The sequence below is a fragment of the Scyliorhinus canicula genome, chromosome 19, assembly GCF_902713615.1.
Source record: "Scyliorhinus canicula chromosome 19, sScyCan1.1, whole genome shotgun sequence".
NCBI lineage: Eukaryota > Metazoa > Chordata > Chondrichthyes > Carcharhiniformes > Scyliorhinidae > Scyliorhinus > Scyliorhinus canicula.
The window spans coordinates 92,915,663-92,938,730 of record NC_052164.1 but is presented as its reverse complement, the minus strand read 5'-3'; the positions used below and the strand labels follow the sequence as shown (position 1 = coordinate 92,938,730).

At 47.0% G+C, this 23,068-nt stretch overlaps 1 protein-coding gene across 5 annotated transcripts in view; it reads right to left on the bottom strand.

Annotated features, from left to right (window-relative positions):
* Positions 1-23,068, bottom strand: part of alg9 (ALG9 alpha-1,2-mannosyltransferase) — a 245,372-nt gene that overhangs the window by 43,745 nt on the left and 178,559 nt on the right. The window contains exon 15 of one of the 5 annotated variants that reach the window (XM_038779072.1): positions 21,658-21,879. The exons of the other annotated variants lie outside the window; for them this stretch is intronic. Within the exon in view, the coding sequence (XP_038635000.1) occupies positions 21,658-21,879 (222 nt within the window). The remainder of the gene's footprint in view (positions 1-21,657; positions 21,880-23,068) is intronic. 5 annotated transcript variants of the gene reach the window in all.

The following is a 23,068-nucleotide window of genomic DNA, read 5'->3' as shown; positions in this document are numbered from 1 at the left end:
TATTGCACGCAAAGTGATTTGAGGTATATGGGGTGGGAAAGTGGAGAGACATCAGCCATGATCTTAATGAATGGCAGAGCGGGTTCGAGAGGTCATATGGACCATTCATGCTCCTATTTATGTTCTTACGAGAACTTGCCTGGGTTCTGAGTTCAGACGCAATGGGGAACTATCCCACCACCATGGCTACAATACACATCTCCTCCAAATGTCCCTCCATCCAAAATAATCTTTCTTATATAAATCAATAGAATGTGGCTTTATTCAAATTTGCTACAATTCTTTCCGTTGAAAAGAATAATCATAGCACATTTATCAAAAGTATTTTCTATTGTAATGTTGCAGGTTGCCAAAGGACACAAAGTGGCTCCTATAGATTCACTGGCAAAAACATGAAGCAAAGTGGAGAATAAAATAGCTACCTCAGAACGAGCTGAAAAGTTCAGGCCCGACATTACTTTCCCATCTAAAACCACAGAATCAAATAAATTACCTTTGTAAAGCATAAAGAGCCCCAGAGATACCAAAAGTTAAATACTAGAACCACAAATTGATACATTTGCAAGATAGTGATCTCATTGAATCTGCTACACAGGGAGGAGGTTACGCGGCCCATTGAGCCTGTCCCAGTACTGGAGTAGAGCCCTCTAATTAGTCCCCTTACTTGTTCCCCATAGCCCTGTAAATGTTTGTGGTGATATGCATCACTGTAAATACACAAGGGGTTCATGTAGATACACTAGGACACTGTAAATACACAAGGGGTTAAAGTAAATACACTAGAACTAAATAAACACTAGAGGGGGCAGCAGACACATCATGACACACAGACATTCAACCAATAGGTCAGTAAGATAGGACACGGCCAATGGGCAGTCAAGACACACCCAGAGGTGACACTACCACAAGGGGGCTACCCATATAAAAGGACAGGGCACAGATGCTCTTTCTCTTTCCATAGGCGACACTCAGAGAGACGGGGCAGATCAGGGAAGCATCACACCCACCGCATGGATTAGAGCAGACTGGTTAGTTAGATCGAGTTACTATAGTTAGATTAGCAGGAGAGTCGAATCCAAGTAGGAGAATTGTTAACTGTTCAATCAATGTGTTGAACCTATCTCCAAGTCTGAACCTTCCTTTGTCAGAGTATACATCAAGGAAGTAGCTTATGCTACGTGAAGAAGCATAACACAAGTGTTCACCCAATTCTTAACACTGAACCACTTTCCACCATTCTTTCAAGCGGGGATCGGAGTGGGAGGGTAGGCGTGGAGCATGTTTTAAAAATTCTTTAATGGAATGTGGACATGGCAGCCGAAGCCATTTGTTGCTCATGCAAACGAGAGGCTTGCTGGGTCATTTCAGCGGGCGGCCACATGTAGGTCAGACTGGGTAAGGACGGCAGGTTTCTTCCCCGTAAAGGTCATCGGTGAACCAGATGAGTTCTTACAACAATCAGCGATAGTTATCATGGTCACTATCAGTGAGACTAGCTTCATTCTAGAATCATTGATCGAATTTCAATTCCTCCAGCTGCTTTGGGATTTGAACGCATGACCCCTCCACCCTGAGCATTAACCTGGGTTTTTGGATTACTGGTCCAGTGGTATTACCACAGCTCCACCATCTCCCCACGGTGGTGAGGTTACTGGACTATTAATCAAGAGGCTCAATCCAATCCTCAGGAGACAAGAGCTCAAATCCTGCTGCAGCAACTGGTGGAAATTAAATTCAATGAATGGGTAAATCTGGGATAAAATGCTGGTCTCATTAATAACGACCGTGAAATTACAGAATTGTCATAAAAACCCACCTGGTCCGCTAATGTCCTGCCAGGGAAGGGAAATCTGCCGTCCTTACCCGGTCTGGCCTGCACGTGACTCTCGACACACAGCAATGTGCTTGACTCTCAAAACACCCTCGAAAATGGCTTTGCGAGCCACTCAGTTGTATCAAATTGCTAAGGATGACTCTACCCCACGTGGACTGCAGTGGTTCAAGAAGGGGCTTCCCACCATCTTCTCAAGAGCAATTAGGGATGGGCAATAAATGCTGGCCTTTCCCGTGATGCTCACGTCCCAGGAACAGCTTTGAGATAACAAAATATTTAATCGTTGCTCTATGGTTTACTGGAATTGACTGAAAGTAGGTACCATCTTGTCGAGGGCATTTTCATTTCTTTTACTCAGTGCTTTGTGCGCCAGCAAACAGCATGGCAGATACCGATGGGCAGAGCTTTTGTGCAGTTGAATCAAGGGTGAGTCTCCATCTTTTAAAAACTAATTTATGGGATGTGGGCATCACTGGTTAGGCCAGCATTTATTGCCCATCCCTGTTTGCCCTTCAGAAGGTGGAGGTGAGCTGCCTTCTTGAGCCACTGCAGTCCCTGAGGTGTAGGTACACCCATAGTGCTGTTAGGGAGAGAGTTCCAGGATGTTGCCCCAGCGACAGTGAAGGAACAGCGACATATTTCCAAGTCAGGGTGGTGAGCGACTTGGATGGGAACCTCCAGGTGGTGGGGTTCCCAGGTATCTGCTGCTCTTGTCCTAGATAGTAGTGATCATGAGTTTAGAAGGTGCTGCTGAAGGAATCTTGGTGAATTCTTACAGTGCATCTTTTAGAGTACACCCTGCTGCTTCTGTTTGTCAGTGGTGGAGGGAGCGAATGTTTGTGGAAGGGGTAGCAATCAAGTGGGTTGTTTTGTCCTGGATGGTGTCGAGCTTCTTGAATGTTGTTGGATCTACACTCATGCAGGCAAATTGAGATTATTCCATTACACTTCTTTTGTGCCTTGTAGATGGTGGGCAGGCTTTGGGGGTCTGGAAGGGACCTACTCACTGCAGGATTCCCAGCCTTTTATCTGTTCTTGGAGCCGCAGTATTTATATGGCTGGTCCAGTTCAATTTCTGCTCAGCAGTAACCCCCATAATGTTGATAGTCGGGATTCAGTGATGGCAATGCTCTTGAATGTCAAGAGGCGAGGTTTAGATAATCTCTTGTTGAAAATAGTCTTTGCCACGCACTTGTGTGGCATGAATGTTACTTGCCACTTGTCAGCCTAAGCCACGATATTGTTTTGGGCTGCTAGGTCTGTTCAAAGTCTATCCCGTTTGGCACGGTGGTCGTGCCACACAACACGTATTGAGGGTATCCTCAATGTGAAGACGAGACTTTATCTCCACAAGGACTGTGCAAAGTAGTTGAAGGAGTAATGCCTGTGAGTTAACATCGCAAGTTTATTAAGTGACAATATGCAGCGGACTATTAGGAAGCACCAGTCAGTAAGTACACTTGACATTAATTATACTGCACCTAGGTGTGATCTGAATATCAAGTGTGGTCAGAAGCACAGGCTTCCATTTCTATGCTCTGCAAGTAGCTGGTTCCCAACATGTTGCAACCAGCTTTATATCCTACGAAGATCAGGTACGCTCCTGCACAATGCAAGATTCATCTGTCTGGCGTAGAAACCCTAAAGACACTTAATGAACCCCACAAGAATCAGCTTCCTAAACTTTTTAAATGGTATGCATAGAATGATTTCATTCAGAAGCTCACACACTGCTAACAGCATCTTTACACTGTCAGTAACATGAATTCAAGGGGCGTGGAGAGAAAGGAGGTGAAAGGACCGAAGTTGAGAGTGCTTTCTGAGAACCAGCATGGGTAGTATGGGAGAAAAAAACCCTTCTGCAATTTATAATGCAGCAAATACTGGGATTCCAGTAAGAACAGTAGATAGTGCAAATTTGCAGCAGGTTGACCAATATCGCAAATGTAGTTCCTTTTTCAAAAAGGGAGGAAGACAGAAAGCAGGAAACTATAGGCCAGTTAGACTCACATCACTCACAGAGAAAATTTTAGGAGCTATGGATTATGCTGTGGATAAGGGGAAACTGGTGGATGTACGGTACTTCGATTTCCAGAAGGTATTTGACAAGTGCCACATATGGTTATTGTGGAAAATAAAAACTCATGGTGTAGGGGGTAACATATTGTCACGGACTGAAGATTGGCTAGCTAGCAGGAAACAGAGGGTTGGCAAAAATGGGTCGTATTCTGGTTGGCAGATGTGAGAAGTGTGTCACAGGGATCAGTGCCGGGACCTCAACTTTTTACAATTTATATAAATGGCTTGGATGAAGGGACTGAAGAGAAGGGGCGGGATTCTCCCGTACCCAGCGGGGCGGGGGTCCCGGCGGGATGGACTGGCGTGAACCACTCCGGCGTCGGCCCGCCCCAAAGGTGCGGAATCCTCCGCACCTTCAGGGGCTAGGCCGGCGCCGGAGTGGTTTGTGCCCCGCCGGCTGGCGTGGAAGGCCTTTGGCGCCACGCCAGCCGGGGCCAAAGGGACTCCGCCGGCCGACGCGGGTCCGCGCATGCGCAGGAGCGTCAGCGGCTGCTGATGTTAGCCCCGTGCATGCACGGGGGGGGGGGGGTTCACCTATGCGTTGGCCATCGCGGAGGCTGACACGGCCGGCGTGTAGGAAAAGAGTGCCCCCACGGCACAGGCCCGCCCGCGGATTGGCGGGACTTTGGCGCATCACGGATTGGAGAATCGCTGGGGGGGGGGGGGGGGGGGGGGGGGGGCTGCGAGCGGCCGCTGACCGGCACGCGCGATTCCCGCCCCCGCCGTATCTCTGGTGCCGGACAATCCGGCGGCCGCCTGGGGCGGGATTCATGCCGCCCCCCGGCGATTCTCCGACCCAGCAAGGGGGTCGGAGAATCCCGCGCATGGTTGCTAAATTTGCTGACGACGCAAAGATAGGTAGGAAAAGAAATTGTGAAGAGGATGTTAAGGGACTGGTAAGGTTAAGTGAGTGACTAAATCTCTGGAAAATGTAGTATAATGTGGGCAATTGTGAAACTGTCCATTTTGGAAGGGCAAATAATAACGTTTTAAAAAAAAATATATTTTCATTAAAGCTTTTCAACCAGAACTTTTACATAACAGAAAAATAAACAAAAAATATTTAACAAAACTAAGCGGCTGTTATCATTGTACAAAAAGAGAATATACATTAAATAGATAATTCCCCCCACCTGAGCCCCCCTCCCCCCAGTTGCTGCTGCTGCTGACACTCTACTGCTCCAAAAGGTTATTATCTAAATGTTGAGAGATTGTCGAGATTTGAGGTGCAGAGGGATCTGGATGTCCTAGTGTATGTGAGACCCCATCTGGAGTATTGTGTACATTTCTGGTTTCCTTATTTTATCAAGATGTAAATGTGTAGAAGCAGTTCAAAGAAAGTTTATTAGTCTAATACCAAGAATGGGTGGGTTGTTTTATGAGGAAAGATTAAGTTTGTATCCACTCGGGTTTAGAAGAGTAAGAGGTGACTTGATCAAAAGCAGAGCTTGGTAGATTCTTGATCACCAAGGGTCAGCAGGAATGTGGAGTTGAGGTTACAATCAGATCAGCCATGGTCTTAGTGAATGGCGGAGCAGGCTCGAGGTTGCTGAGTGGTCTCCTCCTGCTCTTAATTCATTTGTTCGTATGCAAAAGAAAAAGTTGAGGTAACTTTTCGTGACACAAGGGCGGCATGGTGGCGCAGTGGTTAGCATTGCTGCCTCACGGCGCTGAGGACATGGTTCTGTCTGTGTGAAGTTTGCACATTCTCCACGTGTCTCCGTGGGTCTCACACCCGCAACCCAAAAAGATGTGCAGGGTAGATGGAATGGCCACACTAAATTGTCCCTTCATTGGAAAGAAAATTAAATATTCTACATTTATAAGAGAAAATAAACTTTTCATGAACGATGCTTCATTAAAACGGAATGGTCTTTTATAATAATAATCTGTATTGTCACAAGTAGGATTACATTAACATTGCAATGAAGTTACTGTGAAAAGCCCCTAGTCGCCACACTCCGGCGCCTGTTCGGGTGCACAGAAGGAGAATTCAGAATGTCCAAGCCACCTAACCTGCATGTCTTTCGGGACTTGTGGGAGGAAACCGGAACCCCCGGAGGAAACCCACGCTGACACGGGTAGAACGTGCAGACTCCGTACAGTGACCCAGCCGGGAATCAAACCTAGGACCGTGGCACTGTGAAGCCACAGTGCTAACCATTGTGCGACCGTGCTGCCCTCATCTTAAATTATTAAGTGTTTTTCTTTCTCATATAAGGCAAGAATGGTAATTCAGAAAGAAAAAGCCACATATTCAGTTGAGGTAGAGTTTGTAAGATGCATTCTTGCCACACATTCTTAGACAGAAACAACTTTGATTTCCTCTCAGTAACTCCAAGGGGCATATTTGCTGTTGTTCATCAACTTCAATAAAAGTAAAATAGACATAATTATAAAGTGGGAAAACACGCATTCTACCTATTGGTTATACCCACTTGGAAAAAAACCTGTCCATCTTAAATTCCCGTCCCCTCTATTTTAACTGGTAAGTTAAATGATACACCTTACACATGCTAACACTTTTATTACGATAGCAGGGACAGAAATTTCAAAGAAATGAGTTAAGCCCTAGCATAGCCTATGAAGTAACTTTAACTCCATGAAATAATTGCTTTGTGAAGCATAAAGGCAAAGAAAATGGAGATGCAAGTCACAACTCGGTTTACCCAATAACGTAAATGTTGATGCACCTTTCCACCCAAAACAATGTTTAATTTCTAAGCTGTTTTGAGATAGAAGCAATCTGCTTAGACACCATCCTAATGAAAAGCATGCTGAGTGATGTGATGCTCCAAAGCAATTGACACCAGGTGTCATCATTCTTGTGGGCGCGGCTTTATGCCGCAAATAATTTTTATTTATTTCCTCACTGGAATGTGGGCATCGCTGGCCGGGTCAGTGGTGGGGTGGGGGTGGGAGTGGGGGTTGGGGGGGGGGAATGCTGGCAATGAATGTCGGGGAGGAGAACCCCCGATACCTCCGTGATGGGGCCTGGGGGGACGTTGGGTTTCAGGGCTGAACAGGGTGGCCTTTAATGATGACACCCTGATCTCTATGGAGCTGGCTGTCAACTCTACGTAAACCACGCCCACTCTTCTTTTTCTCTCAAAGAGGCACAACATTCTTTTTTATTTTTTGATTTAGAGTACCCAATTCATTTTTTTCTAATTCAGGGGCCAATCTAATTAAGGTGGCCAATCCAACTAGGCTGCACATCTTTGGGTTGTGGGGGGGAAACCCACGCAAACACGGGGAGAATGCGCAAACTCCACACGGACAGTGACCCAGAGCCGGGATCGAACCTGGGACTTCGGTGCCGTCAGGCAACATGGCTAACCCACTGTGCCACCGTGCTGTCCCAGAGGCACAACATTGTGAGCATCACACTTTGCCAAATTCTGGTTAAGATTCTGCTCCACATCTGGCCACTCACCATCGTTGTACACTGACCCAATCTCAAAAATATATGTTTGCGCTCCGGGTGGGAATTGGAATCTGTTGAGTAACATCAGGACCACCTGAGAATGATGCAACTGCTGACATAACTGTGATGCCCTGTCACATGACTAAAGAGACTGCGAGCTGGAGGGAAGCACAGGCACAACCTGGTGCAAAGTACCGAGATGAACGTAGATCTGCAAAGAAACAAGATGAATAACAGCGTGGGGTAACATTTTCAGGGTAACAGACAAACCCTGAAGAAACCCCATCTAGATCCCAAACTCCAGGCGAAGCAGAATCAGTTACAGTGCCCTCACAAAGGTGAAAGAAAACCTGTTGATTGATCATAAGGAGAAACAGTCAATTGGACAGCCCCGAGCACTATTGGAGCCATCTATCGGGAGCTGTCAGTGGAGAGGAGGAAAGCAAAACTGAAAGAAGGTTGCTGCCAATAATGATCGATTTGCAGGTTTGGTGGGGTCCAACACTCAGCAATGTTGACCCATGGCCAAAAAACCCGATACCTTCAAACATGACGCAAAATAAATCAGCTTCAGATGATCCCTTCCAACAATTCTGTAAAAGTCACAAGGTTGAGTTCACAGCAAGTATAATCTTTTAAGGCTTAATGTGAATTAGCAGCAGACTGCAGCTGGGCGCAAGGTCTTTGGGGTGCCACAGGGCTCGTGATTCTCTCAAAGCAATTTACAAAACAAAGGCTTCAGCTGAATAAAAAGTCATGCTTGTTGAGGGTGATTAACCCATTACGGACAAGCTCTGAATACTTTGGTTACGGTTCTCTTACTTTTTTGGTGTTTTGTTAATGGAGGCAAATAAACACTGCCTTTAGATTGTAAACTTCTGTCTGATGTGGTAACATCCACCAATTTAAGAATAGGATTCTCTGATTCTGGTCACCGAACGCCGGCGTGCGAACGGTGGTGTTTTACGCCAGAAATGATGGGCCTCCATTTCGCTGGGTGCTAGCATGTCAGAAGCGTGGAGCACCCGGCTCTAACAGCCGATACGGCCCGGAGAATTGCCGGGTCCGTGGCCACGTATGCGCACGGCTGCAGCCTGCAGCGGCCGTGCCGTGCTACACGGTGGAGGCTGCTCGCAGACCTGGCCCGCGAAATAGTGCCTCCCCTTTGGCTGGCTTGCGCGCCCCAGACCACCCCCCTCCCCCCACAGTTCCCTCAGCCCTTGATAAAGTCAGCCCCCTGATAAAGTCCCCCCCCCCCCCCCCTGCCCGCGGATCGGCCCTCCCCCAACTGTGCCCGCAGCCGCAACACCGAGTTCCCGGCGGATGAGATCACACGCGACCGACGCCTTCGGGAACTCGGCCAGTCGGGGGCGGAGCCTCGGGGGGGGGGGGGGAATGTCCTGAGGCCGTCGGTACATCGCGCAGCACACCGCGCAGCATACTCACAGAGTAAGCTTTGGAGGGGAAGGAGCATTGCCCCCCGGCTCGGTCGGGAACTTTGATTCTCCGGCTGATCACCGAACGCGATTTTGCCATCGGCGATCGGAGAATCGAGCCCATTGCATCCTGCAGCATGACTGTTAAATCCAGAGAACAGATTCCCGGAATGGGCTGTTTTAATATAAAGCAAAATGTTGCAGATGCCAGAAATCAGAAGTGGAAGGTCACAGAGCTGAAACATTAACCGTGTTTCCATCTCCACAGATGCTGCTTGAGCTGCTAAGTATTTCCAGAACTTCTTGTTTTTATTACAGGTCATTTTAATCTGTGGAGTAGCAACTTTTGCAAGAGTCAGGTATTTTTTTAAATAAACAGGATGTGGGCATCGCTGGCATTTATTGCCCACCCTAAAGAAGGTAGAGGTGAGTCGCCTTCTTGAACCTCACCCACAGTGCTGTTAGGGAGGGAGTCCCAGGACTTTGGCCCAATGTCAGTGAAGGAACGGCAATATATTTCCAAATCAGGGTGGTGAGTGACTTGGTGGGAAACCTCCAAGGTGTTGGTGTTCTGAGGTGTCTGCTGCCCTTATCCTTCTAGGTGGTAGCGATCATGGGTTTGGAAGGTGCTGCCTAAGGAACCATGGTGAGTTCCTGCAGTATATCTTGCAGATGGTGCACACGGCTGCCACTGATCGTCAGTGGTGGAGGGAGTGACTGTTTGTGGATGGGGTGCCAATCAAGGGGGCTGCTTTGTCCTGGATGGCGTTGTGCTTCTTGAATGTTGTTGGAGCTGCAGTTCTGTTGTTCCTCGTGTCTTAATAAAGCTCGTAGTCTCAAAGGTGGAGAAGATGCTTTATTGTGAATTTGTTCTGTCTTCAGAGCTTAACTTACGGCTACCTCAAATGCTGCCTGCCTGTGTCTGTGTCCTGCTATCAGTTGTCCCTTCCGTGAAGTGTCCCCACTTCCTGTCCCTGTGTATTTATAGCTCTCCAGTGCTCCCTCTAGTGCTTGCTCAGTTTTATTGCATCTATACTGATACACAATCACCACATCCCCCCTTTTTTCTTTACATTTTCTGTACATCGTTAAAGAAAATTGTACAAAGTAGTTACTTATGATATGCGTGTCTATACAAGTGATGGTGCTATTGCATATTTTTCAAAGCCAATTTATATTTATGAGTCCAATCTTAATAAAAACATTTATGAGTCCAAACTTGATGTATTTGTTCACTGTGTGTTTCTTTTTTTTTTGTTGATATTGCAACTCCGTTGTGAATGTTGTCGGTGTTCTTGTTATTTTAAGTAACCAATACGTCATCCCATGGTGTTTGCATGGTCGAACCACTGATGTTGACTGACATTGACTTTTTTCTGTGCTTGTGGTATCGATTTAGTATGTCATCTGCCTTGAAAGCTGGCGTGCTTGCTTTTTCTGGACCAGATGTGAGTTTGTGCGATTCGTTGCCATCCCATGGCATGTTCACCCACATCCTCGAATAAGCGAGGTCTTCCCAAGTCGAATGTCCAGTAGGAGGTTTCCATGCCATTTTGGTCTTTCTGTATCTGCAGCTGAGTTGTCTTGTAGTAAGCATCTGAAGCCACTCCTGGTACCATGTGTTGTTCCTCGTGTCTTAATAAAGCTCGTAGTCTCAAAGGTGGAGAAGATGCTTTATTGTGAATTTGTTCTGTCTTCAGAGCGTAACTTACGGCTACCTCAAATGCTGCCTGGCTGTGTCTGTGTCCTGCTACCAGTTCTCCCTTCCGTGAAGTGTCCTCACTTCCTGTCCCTGTGTATTTATAGCTCTCCCGTGCTCCCTCTAGTGCTTGCTCAGTTTCACTGCATCTACACTGATACACAGTCACCACAGCAGTCACCCAGGCAAGTGGAGAATATTCAAGCACGCTCCTGACTAATGCCTTGCACATGGTGGACAAGATTTGGGGAGTACTCAGATTTTAAAACGTTTTGCCTGCAGCAGAATTTAAAGGTATATTGCGGGATTCTCCATTGGCGGAATCCTCCACTTCACCGGTAACGCATGCGTCCACGGGTTACCCGACGGCATGGGGTGCCCACAATGGGAAACCCCATTGGCCGGCTGTGGAACGGAGAATCCGGCTGCTGGCGAGGGCGTACCATGCAGGAAAATGGGGCTGGCGGGACAGAGAATCCTGTCCACGGTCTCCAGCTTGTCAAGAACAAAATGCTGTAAATATTCCGTAGGTCAGGCAGCATCATCTGGAGAGTGGCACAGAGTAAACCAGCTGGACACTCCCTTTGAGGGAAGGGAACAGAAGTCGGACTGCTTCCAGATCCCAACTTGCCTTCCGAGGGAAGCATCGCTCTGGGATTTACATGAAGGTGCTCCTGGCTCTGAATCACTTACCCACTGACAATAACACTATGCCACTGCCTCCCCTTATAGATGTCTGCGTTTGCATAAATTTTTTTTTTTAAGAGTACGTTAATTAATTGTTTCCAATTAAGGGGCAATTTAACGTGGCCAATCCACCTACCCTGCACATCTTTGGTTGTGAGGGCGAAACCCACGCAGACACGGGGCGAATGTGCAAACTCCACACGTACAGTGACCCAGAGCTGGGATCGAACCAGGGACCTCGGCACCGTGAGGCAGCTGTGCTAACCACTGAGCTGCCCAAGGTGTGTGTGTTTGCATGTAAGTATGTATAGAGACGTGTGTGTGTCTACATAGAACATAGAACAGTACAGCACAGAACAGGCCCTTCGGCCCTCAATGTTGTGCCGAGCCATGATCACCCTACTCAAACCTACATATCCACCCTATACCCGTAACCCAACAACCCCCCCTTAACCTTACTTTTATTAGGACACTACGGGCAATTGAGCATGGCCAATCCACCTAACCCGCACATCTTTGGACTGTGGGAGGAAACCGGAGCACCCGGAGGAAACCCACGCACACAGGGGGAGGACGTGCAGACTCCACACAGACAGTGACCCAGCCGGGAATCGAACCTGGGACCCTGGAGCTATGAAGCATTTATGCTAACCACCATGCTACCCTGCTGCCAGTGTGTATGTATACGTATATATTTGTGTGTTTGCAAGTGAGTACATATATATATATATATATATGTGTGTGTATGCATATATATGTGTCTGTTTGTGTATGGGTATGTACATATACGTGCGTGTGTGTGAGGTTGTACATATGTGTGTGTGTACCTGTGTGCAAGTACATATATATGTGTGTGTGAGTACATATATATGTTTGTGTATGGGTATGTACATATGTGTGTTTGTGTATGCACATATATATGTATGTGTAAGTATGTATATATATGTTTGTGTGTATGTACACACACACACATAAAATATAAATATATATATATATATATAGGTGTGTGTGTATTATATGGAAAGTCCTCTTATGTGCCTTGCATTATTTCCTAAGGAAACTTGGCTGAGCAAACGTAGCTTTATTTCCTGTCTGTCAATCAAGCTGACATTAAACTGACAACAAAAAATTGCAGCTGCCAAGCTGCACACCGCGAAATTAAGCGTGAGCTGTGGAGTCTGTAAAATCAGTCTTGTCATAAGTGCACATCCTCAATTTGCTTTCTGCAGCGCTACACTCATTAATGCTCTATTGGGTACAGACATTCGGGAGATCTCACAGTGTCGCAGCAAATTTAACATCGAGATTACAATAGGGAAATCCTGACAACGGATTTTGCAGTCTGTCTGCTCTGAATGGAATATATCTGTCGCCTGACTCATTGTTTCACCAGCTCATCGTTGAAAGCAGCAACAACTTTGAGACCCAAACATTTTCAGTAAATCACAAAGACTGTTCGCCCCCTCATGGCTTCCCCTTTCCTCAGCATGATAACTAATGTTGGACAACAGGTGTCTGTCTCTTAAACCCTAATCCGGCTTTGGTGGTCTCCCCTGGTAGCTGACCCCATAAAAATACTGTCACCACCACACTTCTCCACTACTCTTTGACCTATGTGATGCTGGCTGTCCGTTGTTAAATGTTGCAATACAACCCAACCCATGTGCTATCTTTCGTTTCACAGAATCTTATTGAATTTCATAGAATTTACAGTGCAGAAGGAGGCCATTCAGCCCATCGAGTCTGCACCGGCTCTTGGAAAGAGCACCCTACCAAAGCCCATACCTCCACCCTATCCCCATAACCCAGTAACCCCACCCAACACTAAGGGCAATTTGGACCCCAAGGGCAATTTAGCATGGCCAATCCACCTAACCTGCACATCTTTGGACTGTGGGAGGAAACCGGACCACCCGGAGGAAACCCACGCACACACACGGGGAGAACGTGCAGACTCCACACAGACAGTGACCCAAGCCGGGAATCGAACCTGGGACCCTGGAGCTGTGAAGCATTTGTGCTAATCTTACAGCACAGGAGGCCGCTATTTGGCCCATTGAGCCTGTGTTGGCTGTTGGGGAGCTGTCCTATTTAGCTCCACGCACCATAACCCTGAAAATGAGTCCTCACTATGTACATGACCTTTGTGTAACTTTTGTTAATTCCTGTGGGGTCTGATTCTACCCCCCCCCTTTCAGATGGTGCTTTCCAGATTCTTAAAGTTCATTCACGGGGCGGCACGACGGCACAGTATTTAGCACTGCTACCTCACAACACCAGGGACCCGGTTACTATTACGGCATTGGCTGACTGTGTGGAGTGTGCATGTTCTCGCCATGTTTGCGTGGGTTTCCTCCGGGTATTGTGGTTTCCTCCCACAGTCCAAAGATGTGAAGGTTAGATGGATTGGCCATGCTAAATTGCCCCCTGGTGTCCAAAGAGGTGTAGTTTAGGTGTGGTTACGGGGATAGGGCAGGGGAGTGGGTCTCCGTAGGGTGCTCTTTCGGAAAGTCGGTGCAGACCCGATGGGCCGAATGGCCTCCTTCCGCTCGGTGTAGGTTCTACATGGGCATTGCCCTGGGCCCCTGGATAACCAGACCAGTGACAATAACACTACACAATCACCTCCTCCAAATCTTAGATCTCCGTAACCCTCTGTGTGCAATTATATCTCATTTCCCCTAAAGTTTTCTTGCCAAATATTAAACCTATAACCTCTGGTTACAAATCTATTTGCTAATGTAAACAGTTTCTTAATAATTGTTCTATCAAAACTTCCTCACAATTTTGAATACCTAAATCTCCTCTCAATCTTCTCTGCACTAAGTTTGGTTTAGCACAGCTGGTTTAGCACAGTGGGCTAAGACAGCTGGGTTGTAATGCAGAACAAGACCAGCAGCGTAGGTTCAATTCCCGTTCCAGCCTCCCCGAACAGGCACCGGAATGTGGCGACCAGCGGCTCTTCACAGTAACTTCATTGAAGCCTACGTCTGACAATAAGTGATTATTATCATCAAGGCAAACAATTCCAACTTCTCCAATTTCCCCATGCAACTAAATTCCCTCATCCCTGGTATCATCTTGGGAAAGTTCCCTCAACATCCTTTCTAAAGTGTCTAAAAATTTCCACACTTGCACAACCCCCACCACAACCCCCCTCCCACCCCCTCAATCCTGCCACCATCCGACAGTCTACCTCGATTAAATAAAACTTTTACAGGTAAATAATTTCTCCCTTTCAATAAAAGTTAATCTTCATCACTTGACTGCTCAACTGAGGGGCTGCAGTGGGTGACAACAGAGAATAAGCAAAAGTTTTCTCCTCCCACTCTCCTCCTGTGACAAAACACAACATGCGGCACGGTGACGCAGTGATTAGCCTCACAGCGCTAGGGACCTGGGTTCGATTCTGACCTTGGGTGGCTGCCTGTGTGGAGTTTGCACATTCCCCCAGTGTCCATGTGGGTTTCCTCCGGGTGCTTCGGCTTCCTCCCACAGTCCAAGGATGTGCAGGTTAGGTGGATTGACCATGATCAACGTGCAGGGTTACAAGGATGGGGTGGGGCAGTGGGCCCAGATAGGGTGCAGTTTCGGAGTGTCGGTGCCGAGCTAATGGGCCGAATGGCCTCTTTCTGCACTGTAGGGATTCTACGATTCTATGCCAGGTTTTGGGGAGTCAGGAGGTGAGGTACTCACTGCAGAATTCCCAGCCTTAGAACTGCTCTTGCAGCCACAGTATTTATATGGCTAGTCTGGTAACCCCCATGAAGTTGAGAGTGGGGGGTTCAGCAATGCTAATGTCATTGAATGTCAAGGGGAGATGGTTAGATAATTTATTGTTGGAGATAGTCATTATCTGACACTTGTGTGGCATGAATGTTACTTGCCACTTGTCAGCCCAAGCCTGGATATTGTCCAGGTCTTGCTGCATTTGGGCATGGACTGTTTCAGCATTTAAGAATTTGTGAATGGTGCTGAACATTGGACAACCATCAGCAAACATCCCAACCTCTGACCTAATGATGGAGCGAAGGTCATTGATGAAGCAGCTGAAGATGGTTGGGCCTCGGACACCACCCTGAGGAACTGCTGCAGTGATACCTTGGGATGATTGATCTCCAAACACCATGGCTATCTTCTGTATTGCCTGATTCAGATTCTATGATTCAGGGAGGAGAGGAAGGTGTAAAGTAAAAATAAAAAAGATGGCAAATGGAGTTTATTGTTAAATGAAGAATTGACTACTGATGTTTTTAAGAAGTGAGAGAGCAGATTGATTCTTTTTAATGAATGAATGAACTAATTATTTATTTCCATTTGAGGGACAATTTAACGTGGCCAATTCACCTACCCTGCACATCTTTGGGTTGTGGGGGTGAGACCCACGTAGACACGGGGAGAATGTGCAAACTCCACACAGATTGAACCCGGGTCCAGGGCGCCGTGATGCAGCAGTGCTAACCACTGCGTCACCCAGCAGATTGATATTTTAACAAGGGAAGAACCACTTGCAACATGTTTACAATCTCTTTTTACCCAAATGTTTCATTATTTTTACAGATTCCGGCTGTTGAAGGAGGCTTCACCGGATCAAAGCAAGGCTGCCTTTACATTCCAATGCCAAGAATTTGCAGTACAGCTTTCTAACATTGATACGAAGTGAAACTGTTTCACGGGGTCACTGTAGTTGCAGGCAAACTGTAGCCTTAATTAAAGCGAATGACGCCATCACTGCCCTCAGACAGGAAGTTCTCTGAACCAGGCTCATGGTTTGTTGCTCTGGTCACCTAATCACAGAAAGGACATCATTTCCTGGGTTTTGTAGACCACAAATTAGTCCGAACTGAGTTAGACAAAAGAAAATTTGGTTTATTGTAAAGTAATTATATTTACAACATACACCAGGTCCCAACCGGGTCTGGGCTGCGGGTTCCATACCTGGCCGACTTTAGATAGATGTTAACCATGAATGGTCTCAGGCTCCCCGCCCCCTTAGTTGGGGTTGGTGGGGGGGGGGGGGGGTTCGTATTTGGTGAGACTGACGGGGAGAGTGATTGCTCCAACCCCGTAGGTCCCGTGTGGGGCATAACACTGGGAAAAGGTGATCAACCAAGATGATTCCGGATATCCGGGTTTCAAGTTCTCAGGGCTGTTTAAGGAAATTGGGACATGTTTCCGTTGGAAGAGGGACTCAAGTGTCACCAGTTGAAGGTTTCACAAGGATGCAGGAGGGAGGGAGCCACGTAGATTTGTCACTATGGTCAAGCCTTCAAATAACTGCGAACGATGAGAGCAAGAAATCAGGGTGGAAAGTTTAAGGATAATCAGTTCAAAGAGTTTTACGGCACAGAAAGAGGCCCTTTGGCGTGGGCCATCAATAGCCTATCTATTCTAATCCCATTTTCCAGCACTTGATCTGTAGCTTTGGGCGGCACGGTAGCACAGCGGTTAGCACTGTTGCTTCACTGCTCCAGGGTCCCAGGTTCGATTCCTGGCTTGGGTCTCTGTCTGTGCGGAGTCTGCACGTTCACCCCTGTTTTTTTTTTTTTTAAGAAAATTTAGATTACCCAATTATTTTTTCCAATTAAGGGGCAATTTAGCGTGGCCAATCCACCTACTCTGCACATTTTTGGGTTGTGGGGGCGAAACCCACGCAGACACGGGGAGAATGTGCAAACTCCACACAGACAGTGACCCAGAGCCGGGATCGAACCTGGGACCTCAGCGCTGTGAGGCGGTTATGCTAACCACTTGGCCACCGTGCTGCCCTACGTTCACCCCTGTTAGCGTGGGTTTCCTCCGGGTGCTCCGGTTTCCTCCCACAAGTCCTGAAAGACGTGCTCTCGGGTGAACTGGACATTGCAAATTGTCTCTCCGTGTACCCGAACAGGCACCAGAGTGTGGCGACCAGGGGATTTTCACAGTAACTTCATTGCAGTGTTAATGTAATGCTACTTGTGACAATAATAAAGATTACTAAGCTGTGGAGTTTCAAGTGCTCATCAAAATGTTTCTTAAATGCTGGGCCACCTCTACCATTCTGTCAGGCAGTGAGTTTCCGATTCCCACCACCCTCTGGGTGAAAAGGATTTTTCTCAAATACCCTCTAAATCTCCTGCCCTCTACCTTAAATCTATGCTCCCTGGGTATTGACCCCTCTATTAAGGGGAAAAGGTTCTTCCTATCTATGTCCCCCATAATTTTGTACAACTAGACGTGTTTCTGGAGACAAAAGGGACGGATGTGATGTGTTATCTGTGTTGGTCTAACATCGACTGCAACTGGATGCAGTAAAACGAGAAACAGGCTTCCGACACAGGAGATGGTCCAACACTGTTTTATTGAACCTGTTCATTGCTGTACCTAATCTGCTGTGGGCTGACACTCTATTAACCTCATTGATAACCTCCCACTGGCTTGACCAGACTAGCTCTCTATCACATGGTGAAGATGTTCATTGGCCTGTGCACTGCGACTATCTCCCTAGCCGTGTCCTGTGAGAGAGGGTGAGCATTAATGCCCTGCGGGCTTTATAGTGGTGGTGTCCTGTCTGGTGATTGGTTGTTCTGTGTCATGTGTGTTCATTGGTTATCCTGTGTGTCAATCACTGCCTGTCTGCATCTCATGATATACATGAGTGGATATTATGACAGGATGGGGAACATTAAATTGTGAAGGTGGTAGATGGAGTTAAAACTCGAATCAGGTATGATTTTTTTCAGAACAGTTGTCCCGTAACTGGAACACCTTCTGCACACTGGTCAACTAATGCTACGTCAAGTGCAAAATACTGAAAATGCTGGAAATCTAAAAGACAGGCATTGTTGGAACTATACTGATTTCAGGTCAATCAAAAACAATACTAATGGAAAGAAACTAAAGGCAGCACGGTAGCATTGTGGATAGCACAATTGCTTCACAGCTCCAGGGTCCCAGGTTCGATTCCGGCTTGGGTCGCTGTCTGTGCGGAGTCTGCACATCCTCCCCATGTGTGTGGGTTTCCTCCGGGTGCTCCGGTTTCCTTCCACAGTCCAAAGATGTGCACGTTAGGTGGATTGGCCATGATAAAATGGCCCTTAGTGTCCAAAATTGCCCTTAGTGTCGGGTGGGGTTACTGGGTTATGGGGATAGGGTGGAGGTGTTGACCTTGGGTAGGGTGCTCTTTCCAAGAGCCGGTGCAGACTCGATGGGCCGAATGGCCTCCTTCTGCACTGTAAATTCTATGATCTATGATTTTGTAAACATTTTACTGTGTTGTTTAAACTTAATGGTGGCTCAAATCTATAAACAGTGTTCAGTACAGGGCAATCGATGGCAGCTGTCAACATCCAGTTAGGATATACTGTCAACAGCAAGGGAAGCCACACGAGGTCCAATATCATACATGCATACGTACAACACAACTATCATTCCATTATATATATATAATATATATATCTTTTGTTAGGATTCTCTTTTGATTATTGAATGCTGTTAAAAAATCAAGCGATTTGAAGAATACAAGACAGACCTGATATTTACTATGACAGCATACCTTCCCAGTAAAAACACAAAGGAATTAAATAGCAATGCAAACTTTAGCTTAGCTGTGTTGCCCCAGGAATGTTTTGTTTCATCTTGTCTGTAGATTTAGTGTGAGTTTTTAAAAAAAATTTATGAGTGCCCAATTCATTTTTCCCAATTAAGGGAAATTGCGAGGCCAATCCACCTGCCCTGCACATCTTTTGGTTGTGGGGGCGAAACCCACGCAGACACAGGGAGAATGGGCAAACTCCACACGGACAGTGACCCAGAGCCGGGATGAAACATGGGACCGTGGCACCGTGAGGTACCAGTGCTAACCACTGCATCCTAGATTTAGTGTAAGCTATTAGAAGTGTCAAATTTTCATCGAGATGTCAATTGCACAATATGTCCTCAGTTAAAACATTAGCTTTGTGTCTTAGCAGCACATAGAGTGAATCACGGACAGCACTCAATTTTCGTGCCAAGTATCCATACGGTCAAGGTCCTGGAATAACTGATGGTCAGGTCTATCCCACGGGAACGATGCTATTTCAGTCTGGACAACTGATTATTTGACAGACAACCTCTGACCCCCTCAGCCTGAGGGAAGTTAGACCACCTTCTGATTTCTAACGGTACAGCTTAGAGAATGACAGAATCGAGAAAGAGAGCGAGAGAGAGGGAAATAGAAACAGGCTGAAAAATTCCTCTGCTGGATGAATATTACTTTATGTAATCCTTTGCTGATAAACTTCAACTTTCAGGAAGTATGACTAGAAGAAAAAAAGGCATTACATATGTGCATACTGGGAAATAAAATAGAAAATACAAGAAATACACAGCAGGTCGACTTATTTCATTATTTACACCCAAACTATTAACCCATCTCGTGATTCGGTGATCTGTTTTTGCAGATTTAAAAAGAAAAACGAAGATAGAGGCTGCGATTCTCCGCAACCACGATGGGTGGGAGAATAGCGGGAGGTCCGCTCCTGCACCTCCCGCTATTCTCCCACCCCCCCCCCAAAATGGCGTGTCCGGTTTTCCGACACGCCGCTCGAAGAAACGCGGGCCGCCATTTTTCACGGCTGCCCGCGATTCTCCGACCTGGATGGGCCGAGTGGCCTGCCGTTCCCAACCTGTTCACGACGGCGGCAACCACACCTGGTCGCTGTCGTTGTGAACACGGCGCGCCAGGTAAGTGTGGGGCCTAGGGGGGGCGGATTGGGGATCGAGCACCACGATCGTGCTCAGGAGGGGACCGGCCCTGCGATCGGTGCCCACCGATCGTCGGGCCGGCGTCTCAAGGGGACGCACTCTTTCCCCTCCACCGCCCCGCAAGATCAAGCCGCCTCGTCTTGCGGGGCGGCTGAGGGGAAAGACGGCAACCGCGCATGCGCGGGTTTGAGCTGCCCAACCCGCACATGTGCGGCTGACGTCATTAGGCGCCGCCGCGGTGTCATTCTTGGCGCGCCGGGCCTTGAAGCCAGGGACAAGGCCCGGCCGCCGAGTTTCACGGTATGGCCCGCCTATCCCCCCGGGTAGGGGAGAATAGGGGGCCGGGAGAGGCTTTCGCGCCGTCGTGAACCTCTCCAGGTTTCATGACGGCATCGGGCCTTGCGGAGAATTCCGCCCAGAGTTTTTGAGAGTCACAAGGTCATTACAACACAGAAAGAGGCCATTTGCCCCATCGAGTCCATACTGGCTCTCAGTAAAGCAATCCAGCCAGGTCCATTTCACTGCTCTATCCCCTAGCCCTGCCAGTTTATTTCCCTCAAGTGCCCATCCGATTTCCTTTTGGAATCAGTTATTATCACTTTTCGTAGGCAGTGAGTTCCAGGTTATTACCTCGCTGGGTAAAGAAGGTTCTTACTCGCATCGCCAGCATCTCTTGCCCGAAACCGTAAACCTATGCAGCTTAGGCTCTGTAGCACCAGCAATTGGTAACAGTTTTTCTTTGTCTACAAGTATTACGGATGGAGGATGTCATGAAAATGCTGTGTCCATGCGGAACGTACTATCTTACTTCAATATTTGTTTTTATTACTTTATCAGAGTTACAAAGCCAGAGCTCAGAGTGGACAGGGACAAATCCCTAATCCAACTCCTTGGCTGCTCCAAAAACCAGTTCAAATTTAATCCAATTCATGGTCCCCACAAGTGAGACATACCAGAGCCAGGCATTACACCTGACCTCGCGCTCATCTTAGACAAAAGGCAGAGAAGCGATTATATTACTTCAATATAAGGGCAATACGGTGTGTGCTACAAACACTCAACTGTGAAACACCAAAGGGCATCTGCCACCAGTAAAACCTCACCAGAACAGGGGACAATATCATCAGGAAAAGTGACCCAGAGCCGGGATCAACTCTGGGACCTCGGCACCGTGAGGCACCAGTGCTAACCACTGCGTCCTAGATTTAGTGTAAGCTAATAGAAGTGTCAAATTTTCAATGAGATGTCAATTGCACAATATGTCCTCAGTTAAAACATTAGCTTTGTGTCTTAGCAGCACATAGAGTGAATCACGGACAGCACTCAATTTCCATGCCAAATATCCACACGGTCAAGGTCCTGGAATAACTGATGGTCAGGTCTATCCCATGGGAACGATGCTATTGCAGTCTGGACAACTGAGTATTTGACAGACAACCTCTGACCCCCTCAGCCTTCTTCACAACGCTGAGAAGGAAGCTCCACCACAACCGTTCTAATTTATCGTTTTGAAATGAATTTTGCATCACTTTTGTGCTTGGGAAGTTGCTTGAACAACATTAATTTTGGCTATGTTACCGCGAGTGAGCAATCTCGGAGTGGGTTGGCACTGACTGCATTAAATGTGCCAGGTGAACTGAAAAGGTTAAGTCAGAACTGAGCTCGGTGCTTTCATTTAAACAGAATGTTTGTGCCTCGAGGAGGGCTCGAATCGGTATTTTTATTAAAACAAGTTTGACGCTGAAAAGCAATCGACCGCAATTGAGAGTACCTCGGAGAACTGTGGCACAAAGTCACCTTGTCACATTTCTTTTTGATCGCATAATTATGCCACCAAAAACTCAATTTCATCAGTGGTGATATTCCTTTATTTGAAATCCTGCAGTTCATCACCTCGAGAGGCTTCAGGAGCCGCCAACGCCAGGGATTCGGCTCTTCAGCTTTGCTTCTCTGCCACTCGAAGATGTTATGCAGAAGACAATGTTTGGCATATCTAATAAAGCAAAGTGTTAGCATCAGGATGTTTAAAAAAAAATCATCATTTTCATGAGAGAAAAGAATGACCATTTCCCTCTGCTTTTTTTCCTTCATTCTGTCGCGGGATATGGGCGTCCATTTGTTGCCCGTCCCTAATAGCCCTTGAACTAAGTGGCTTGCTAGGGTATTGCAGAAGGCATTTAAGAGTCAAGCACATCGCTGTGTGTCTGAAGTCACATGTAGGCCAGATCAGGCAAGAACGGCAGATTTGCCTCCCCTTAAGGACTTTAGTGAGCCAGATGGGTCTGTACGACAATCGACGATAGCTTCATGGTCATGATTGCGGACACCATTTTATATTTCAAACTTATTAATTGAATGGGATTAGAACTTGCTTCCCCAGGGGATTAGCCTGGATTACTAGTCCAGTGACTTGCCCGCCGTGCCACCAATCTCCCCGGTCGGTATCTCTTGCTGCCACACGAGCAAAGTCGTTGACGTTCTGGTACATTTTGGAAAGAAAACGGACAAGAATTGATGCCTCATGATCAGGATTTATTTTTAATGGATAATGAAAGGAGCCGAAGAAGCAAAAGATTAACGAATATAAAAGAAAAAAACACGGGGCGGATTCTCCAAACTCCCAACTGCATGTTTGTCAGCGTCGCGCCGTTTGCTGGCAGCGGGAATCTCTCTTCCCGCCACTCGCCAGCAGGAAAAGAAAATCCCAACGGCCAAGAAGATTCCAGCCATGATCCCTTGGAAATGTGAGATAGAAACAGGAAGGTTTTATAGGACAGTGCTCATTCTGGAAAATCCCAATGTGTTTCCTATCCTTTTGAAGCATAGTCATTGCAGTTTTGTAGCCAAACACGGCAGCCAATTTTCAAGTAGAAAGATCCCAAAAACACTTGCGTGGATATAGCGCCTCCAACGTGATTAAATGTGCCAAGGTCTTCATAAAGGAATTGTAAAAACAAATTGACACCTCAGATGGTATTAAGACAGTTGACCAAAATCTTTGCCAGAGAGGGAAGTTGTGAGGAGTGTCCTAAAGGAGGAAAGAGAAGTAGAGAATCTGAGAGGTCTCGGGTGGAATTCCAGTGCTAGGGGCCCAGGCAGCGCAAGGCACAACTACCGATAATTAAAATCAGAGATGCTCAAGAAACTGGAATCAGAGTGGGATGCAAGCATCCCGGAGGGTT